The sequence below is a fragment of the Pygoscelis adeliae genome, unplaced genomic scaffold (genome assembly GCF_000699105.1).
Source record: "Pygoscelis adeliae isolate BGI_AS28 unplaced genomic scaffold, ASM69910v1 Scaffold386, whole genome shotgun sequence".
Lineage (NCBI taxonomy): Eukaryota > Metazoa > Chordata > Aves > Sphenisciformes > Spheniscidae > Pygoscelis > Pygoscelis adeliae.
Genome location: NW_008824940.1, coordinates 1227054 through 1235285, shown reverse-complemented (window position 1 = coordinate 1235285; position 8232 = coordinate 1227054). Strand labels below are relative to the sequence as shown.

Sequence of the window (8232 nt, the reverse complement as noted above, 5' to 3'; positions counted from 1 at the left end):
TTTCCATTTTAATTAGCTCTAACTATCATATGCAAGAGTATGGGGGAGGAGATGGGTGTTTGATGTGTTACATGTTGGTTAGTACTTCAGCCTAGATATGAAGGTGCATAATTCCACAGTCCAAGTCAGTAAGGCCAGCTGAGATTTCTCTGAACAAATTACACATTAGTGACTTATTGAAACACTTGCATCAACAAGTTAGATGCAAGGAACCGATATTACTTTTAAGAATCCCTCAAGCTTGGCTACGTGTTGGAAAAAATAACGATTTCAGAAAACAAGGATTCAGCAACATCCAAAACACATTGTAAGATGAATTCTGAAAATGGTATTATGATAAGCATCTGCAGATACAAGTGTCCTCAAGGTAAATAGTTCATTGTGTATGGCCAGAGTCACATCATCACAGATTGTTTGTATGCTTTTTACACTGATACTAGTTCTTCTGAATTATTTTAAGTATAAGCCCCACTTTATTTCTTCTCATCATTCTCAAAGCTATTTGTTAAATTTTAACTGTTACAAATGCATGTAAACCTTTTACAGCAGAGGCATCTGCAGGCTCACAGTCTGGTGCAAATACTGCCTTTTTAGCTGGTGTCACAAGAAGAGAACACAGCCTGACTTCCAAATACTGTACTTTACCTACAAGGATGTCAATTAAAGAAAGAAAAATTCGTACACATAAGGACCTGTGAAAGAGAAGGCAGGGAAAGGAGGAGGTAGACAGAAAAAAATACTCCACTGTCACTTTCATAAAAGAGCCACCTAAAAATTGTTAGGTTCTTTGGATTTAAACTCCTCAGGGCTAACATTCTGTATAAGACGTGGTTCGACTGTGGTAAGAATTATCATTAATTTCTGCAATATTTCATTGCAGGTTGTTTCATACACTTTGAAAAATGGTCACAAATCGACTTTCCTAAATTGAATTACAATTTAAAAAAAAAATCAATCTATCTTAGAATTACTGTATTTAAGACACAGAAGGTAATAATGGCTTTACCTTCTACTACTGAAGTCTCTTCTCTCTTTTTGTCTAGCACCAGTTGTTCCATTTCTTTTCTTAGGTCTTCCTGATTCAGATTACAGGCATCAAAAGCATCACTCACAAATTCTGATACACCTGGACTTGTGGAAATCTCTTCCTCGTCCTGCAGTAAGAGAGTTTTGTATAAGCTTATCCAAAAAGGGGAAGGAAAATGTCACCAGTACATACTTTCACTCATGTGACTGACTGCATTTTCAATAGAGTCAGCGAAGAAACAAACCACATGCATTACTCTGACAGCTCTTTTTCTTTATGGGCTGTTTTTCTTTAAGAGTACTTTTGTACAGACAAAAATGTTAGATAGTTATACATGATCTGCTTCTCATCCTAGGCTCCTTTTTGTGTTCTCTTAACAACTTCAATTCTGTTTTTGTAATCTTCAGTAATAAACTCAGTAGTTTAGAACAGTACCCAAGACTAATACCACAATTCAGTAACAGTTTTCTACACACAAATAAGATCAAGAGAGGACTGTTCTTTGGAAATCTTTCTAGCTTAATTTAGTCCACTGCGTATTATTGGCAAGTGAGTGCACAGCTCTGCTTCTGCCAAGAGTGTTCTCTGGCACTGATTTTACAATCCAGAAATGAACAAGGGTCATTATGTGCCTAAGTTAAAGGTTTTTGCAGTATCAAGCAAAACTCTTCTTGCCGTTGCAGTAAAATGATGTTGCTGTTGCAATGCGTCATTTAGATTTCCTTAAGCCTGACAACTGCTGAAGAGTTGGCCAGAACATGGCACACATATTTTTATGAAGGTATCCCTCATGTCTAAATACAATGCAAACCTACTCCAAACATTTTGGAAACGTCACTCTTCAGAGTAAAAACATGTTTTATTATAAGGTGCAGTATACTAATGAAAGTATTCTTCAGATAAACTACCGTTTCTTCTACTGAAAATAAGTTTAAAGTGTATGCGCTAAAAATTAATATCACAGCAGAACAGCAGCAGGTTAGGAGTGTCAGATATTATTATGGTTTCATAGCACAACTTACTCAAAAAGATGCATAATTACCTATTAAGTTACAGTTTCACATACTAAATACCAGATAAAATATAACAGCGTTTTTACCTCCTGAGATTTTATTTGAGGCTTTATTGTAACAGGTGGTGTTTTTGGCCGTACTGTTTCTGTCAAGAGGGAGAAAAAGGTAGATTACATTTAAGTATGTAAAGATCTTTATTCTGCATAGCTATTAAATGTACAAGGAAATATTGTATTTTAAGTTTTAAGGAATCCTGGTGGTGAAAGGCTGAATTCAGCCATAGGTGAAGCATTTGCAACAACAAAACAGAAGAGAAGCAATTTTCTATTCTTAAGTAAGGCAAATTTAGCAATTATAACTCCAAAGTTAAATCACAGGAACCCCTCCGCCCCTCAAAACGATCCAAAGAACTACATAAATAGGAACAGTTGGGAATGGGAAAGAATGTCTTCTATAAAACACAAATTACACCACGTCACAAGATCTTTAAAGTTACAAAGGTGTAGACTTGGTCACGAAATCCAGTTACTGCCTCTCATAGAAGTTCCCAAACTCCCCTGGTTGGGTACTACTACTTACACAGGCACTAGTTACTCTGAGGTGTACCAGACTACATCTGTATGCACACCCCTAAACACACGCGAGCGCAAGTGCTCCGCAGCCTTACCTTCTTTCACACAGGCAAAGGAAGTCACTGAAAAACATAAACCCTAGAAGCTGTTCCCAATTTCCTAAGAAAACTCACTGTGCATTCTGTATTTAGTAGCATGGTACTAGGAAGACAATGATTGTTTACAAGCAAGGACAGATCTTTCTTCTTGGCAGGTAAAGGAACACCTCAGCTTTCCTCCTTGTGCAACTAGCAGGGTAGAGGAGTCACAATAAAGAGCCAGGTGGCTGCAAGAACAATTAACATACTGGGCAGGTTGTGGTAGTGATGGAGTGCTTGCTTAGCAGTTCTATTTGTTTAAACACGCAAAGCAGCTCTGAGCTTGCTGCACTGCTTACTGCAGTGCGCCCAGGTGGACCCTTCCTGCTTACTCAGCAATTTCCGAAGGGGAAATTTTTTCAGGCTTAATTTTTAGAATTAAGAGCAGCTCTAATTAAACTAATTCCCTAATTGGTAGCTGTCACTGCTTATACAGCTCACCTACTCAATGCCCACTGCTCTGTCCCATCCTCTCTTTTCCTTCCCCTTCCCAGTCTTCAGGGGACCTGTTATTGCACCCAACACCACAGCCAAACAGGCTCCAGCACTCCCTGCTCCGGGAAGCTGCAGAACATGGCACTAACTCTTCGCTGTTCAGCACCGAGTGCCCAAAGCACCGTGCAAGAGAGGTGCCTCAAGCTCCATCTGCTGCTCTCACGCAGAAGCGGCACAGCAGCTCTGCACTGGGCCATGCAGCAGTTTGATGGGACTATACGTACCATTAGCACTGTTCTGGATCTACTGGCCTGGCATCAACTCTTCCACTGCTGATGTGCTCTCTGCCCCTGAGGTAACTTCATTCCCAAGTAAATAGTTACTAACACCTGGAGAAGGACTAGAACTTGGCATTTTGTTATAGATCTTATATAGTCTCTACACTAGAACGTAGAGTGTCTTCCATTTGTCCCTTCTTTTTCCCTTTCATATCAGCCATGCTAATTTAACTTTGTGAAAACAGCAGGTAAGAAGACAGACAGATAAAAATGGAAGGCAATTAATTCTATTTTATAGATGTCAGTCAGCTTTAAGAAGAAACTCTGAACGTTATGAAGAGTTACCAACAGGCAATTACTTCCAGTTTTAGCCTCCAATTAGGGAATCCAACCTTCAAAAAGGTTATTTAAATCAAAAGTGACACAGATGATTCAGAGCTTCCCAAATCTATGCAATTTTCAAATCAAACAAAACACATATTTACTACAGTCTGGTAAATGTATCCTTGTCATTACAGAATATACAGTCATTACGACAGTAAATTTATCTGCGTATCCTATACTGGTCTTCTGAATTGTATGAGATCCGCAACCAGCCAAAAGACAGTGCTTTTTTTTTTTTCTCCTTTTTTTTTTTTTTAAATGAAGATATGTTCTGTTTTCAGTCACAATGGTAATTTTACTAGAATAACTCTTTGGGTATTATCCAGCAACTTTCTCTTTGACTGGCAATTTCCAAGGGTTTGGATGACTCAAAGATAACAGTTTTGTTGTTCAATAGGGTCAGTTGCCATCTCTGCTGTAGAGTTGAGACACTTCAATTAAAACAGCTATAGTTTGGCAAATGTGAGCATTGTACTGTTAAAAAAAAAGAAAAAAAAGGAGGTTATGCTGCCCTAGGAACTTACAGTCTAAGACTGCCCACTTAACTACATATTTAGCTTGCATAAAGGAAACCTTCAGCACTGTAATTAACAACAGAGTAACTTCTATTTGACTAGCCAATCGGCCACGACAGTGTCAGCTTGCTTTTTTCCTGAAATTGGTTTACTGAAGCAATGATATGCAGAAACAGAAATCAAATAAAAAGCTCAGTGGGAAGGGGAAGCATACTGGTAGTAAACAGACTTCACAGAGGATATGCTTATAAAGAACAGTGAAGAAAGTATCTTTTGGCAGAATTTATGCTTCTTATCTTTCCAAATGCAACCTTTTCCTCTCTACAAAGGACTAAATGCAGTAGCAAATGAAAGGATCCAATACTCAAAGATCTATTGTGAGGCACTACAGAAACCGGAGGAGAAGACAGTCACTACTCTTAATAGTTTATAATATAATCCTATCAGTTGGTGTAATAAAATATTCAGAGGAACAGAAATCCAAAAAAGATAAAAAAAATCACAACAATAAATACAAGAAAGAAAATTAGATAAATGCATTTAGATGCCAGTTAGGTGCAAAAGTTTATGAAATTATGAGAATCTCAGCAATTTCCTGAGTTGATGGCACCTGCACAGGGTAACAGTAAACACAGTTTGCTCATAGAAAATGACAAAAATGGGAGCTGAATATGGTGGGAGTGTGGAAGTGACATGACATGAACAGGTAAGTAGGAAATGAGCCTAAATAGAGTCTGCACTGAAAGGTAAAGACAAAAGCTTTCTGCTACGATGAAAGAGTTAGTCTAGGACATTTAAGAGTAGCTCTTTTACACGAGGAAAAAAATTAAGTCTCGGCTTCCACAAAACTGATCAGTTGTTTCTCCATATAATCACATTTCCTCTATTGCTCTTCTGTGTCTATGGAGAGCAAAGAACATGCTTACAAAACTACGAAAACAGTAGGAAGATTCACTATCATGTAATTCTCAACTTCATTTTTTAACCTGCACATATTTTAAATTAAAGGTACAGAAAAAAAACAAAACCAAACACAAGTTCCGTAATCCTTCGCTTAAAGCAGTCTTTTGAACTATACTGAGAAAAAGAATTACAGCATTGTAGTAAACACGTAAATCATGTTGGGCTATTTCTATATTGTCTTTGCAGATCTTCCCAGGGAGGGAACCCTGCTCCCCACAGCCCACTGGCGTGTGCTGGCAATAGTATACTCTCCTCAAAGGCTAGCATCCTCTGGAGTGCACATGGCCTGTGGTCACTTTGCATACATTTGGCCTAGATCTCCTCTGTGCTCCATGTAATACGCTCAAATGAGGCCATGATTTTTTTTAAGCTTACAAAGCCTGAAATAGCATGAGTAGTGTTTCTACGATTGACAGACAGCATGCTGTTCAACATGGGGACATGCTGCAATGTTTGATTGTATATAGCCCATTGGGACAGCAGACAACTGTCCTGGATAAAAGAAATCAGAATTGGTGCCTCGTGGCCTGCAGTAGATTCTGGAGTGACCTGTCTCGTCAGCGTTGCTTGGATTTTAACTCGGAGAAAACTACTTTGTTCATTCTAGATGGGGACCTTGCCTGTGCTAACACACGCGCACTCTGACCAGAACCTATGAGAAACAGAATGAGACAAACTGACAGCAAAGACGCACACACACACACACACACAAGCTTGAGGAAACTATTACAGTCCTTTTTTAAAAGGTATCTTCTATGCAACATGCAAGCCCGGCTCTGTAACTCCCTTTGCAACCTCCCCTTCATCCCAAGGTTCAGCTGCCTGTGTCCAAGGAGCCAGGGCCCAGCTGAGTAACCTTAGCTCAGACTGTGCAGAAAATTACCAAGTTGTGCAAAAGAACTGTGAGAAAGTCTGTAAAAAGATAAGAAAGGTGAAATTAGAAACTGAGGTAGGTTTAGAAAGATGGGATCATTAGTAGTGCAAGGACTCAAGAGGAGAAATACCAATATGGAAAGCTAACTTGGCAGCGATCAGTTGGTTATCAGTCAGGCCAGCAGTGTCAACAGGACACGAGCATTAATGGATTTCATAGATGATGACAATTTATTGATCTTGGGGGTATGAGAATCTGTTCCAAGGTGCAGCGAAGGCTTTCTCCTTCTGCCTAATGCCTACCCAGCCTGCCAAGATTCTTCAGGTGTCTTACCAGGGGTGGTAAGCGTACTTAGCTTAAGCCAGGATTTAATGAGCTACTAGTTATCTTTTGTGTCTTCGCCAGTAACTGCTTTATACTCTTTAAGCTACATATATTCCTCCTTGCAGAGTTTGTTTGCATGCAGATAAAGATGCCCAGTCATTCATAAGAGGGTCAGTAAGAATCACCTGTACAAACTGATCAATGTAACTGAAGACACCTACGTTGAAGTGGCTTTTTCATCTCAAGGTTGAATCCCAGGTAGCTTCCTGGTCCCCATCTCCCTCCATTTCTATAATACATTGTGGGCCTTTCCACGTCCTGCATGCGTCTCTGCCTCCACCACCACAGGAATTCTACCCCCGTACCACTCACTAACTTCTGTTTGGCCTGAGGCCTAAGCAAAAGCTGAGAGCAAACCATGTGCCAGCTGGCTGGGTTGGCTAGTACCTGTTGTCTTATCAGGTGAACCAAAGGTACCTCCTACTTCTTTCTGACAAGTCAGAAAAGCACACCAGAAACCACTAGTGGTCTTGAGCTGTTATAAGCCCAGTACAAAATTTCATCTGTTGAGATTTCCACTCTTCTGACAAAGTTGGCTGAAATTGGAAAGTGGCTTAAAAGCGCTGGGAGCCTCCTCTTCCCCCATCCAGACAAACACACCAAGTATGGTGAGAAAAGCACTGATTTAACAGGAAATCCAGGATAAAAATACAATGTCACCTGATGCATACAGTCAGTATGCGTGACACTAACTTAATGAGCTGTGTTAAAACAAATCCTTTCCATACCTTTCAGTTGACTATCCTCTTCTCTGCCTTTGTTCTCTTCTTTTCCAACTGCTTGCTGTTGAGCTGCAAGTGCAGTGAGTTGTGCAGACTGTTTAATTAGGGACACCCTGTAGAAATAATTTCTCCAGAACACCTCCTCCTTTACACTAGAGAGAACAAACAAGACTTTGATTACTACATTTGGAAATATGGTTCCTTTTAGAATCTAGAAATGAAATAAAATTAAATATGCAGAGGGAAGGAGTAGACATAGCTGCCATTTAAGTAAAAACTTAAAAAAGAAATTTGTGATATTAACACAGTTTAAAAATATCCATCATTGCAGAAGTTCTTGATCTCTTACAAGACAGTTACAATGGGCTTGAACATATAACAATAATAATAATAATAATAATAATAATAATAATGTTATGTCTTCAGAAAAAGATTAACAGCATGCAGCAATACATAATTTGGAAAAATATTATGCTGTTCCATCTCTTTTGCCAAATTATGTTAACAAACCCAACAAGCCAAATAACCCTGTTCTCTTCACTTCTTCTCTAAAACCAACATTCTATCATTGTCAAACCGTATTGGTCTACATCTTCCCTAGACCTCAGGTGGAACTGAAACATCTTTGATCTACAGGCAGAAGCCATTCCTACATTGCAGCAGAACTATTTCACTATCTGAACATCTTTCAGCATGTCTGCAGGACCTTCAGTAGCTAGAAACTGCCATCTCGGAAATGACCAGCTCTGGTAAGTGGGAGACTATCCCATTTCTTAGGTAACGTTTCCCTCTGATAATCCTCCAAGCAAGCAAGAAAATACCCAACCTTAACCTAGAGGGAACAGAAGCCAGAAATGCTAAGACCCATGGGGAGGAAGGTGTGTAGGTCAAAAAAGAAAAAAGAAAAAGGAAGGGAGGTAGGGAGAGA

The 8232-nt window shown here is 39.3% G+C and overlaps 1 protein-coding gene across 1 annotated transcript in view; it reads right to left on the bottom strand.

Moving 5' to 3' along the window:
• The window catches only part of SYAP1 (synapse associated protein 1), an 18857-nt gene that overhangs the window by 911 nt on the left and 9714 nt on the right, over positions 1-8232 (bottom strand). The window contains exons 6-8 of the mRNA XM_009325495.1: positions 7311-7456; positions 2127-2185; positions 1007-1154 (exon numbers count right to left, since the gene is read on the bottom strand). Of these exons, the coding sequence (XP_009323770.1) occupies positions 1007-1154; positions 2127-2185; positions 7311-7456 (353 nt within the window). The remainder of the gene's footprint in view (positions 1-1006; positions 1155-2126; positions 2186-7310; positions 7457-8232) is intronic.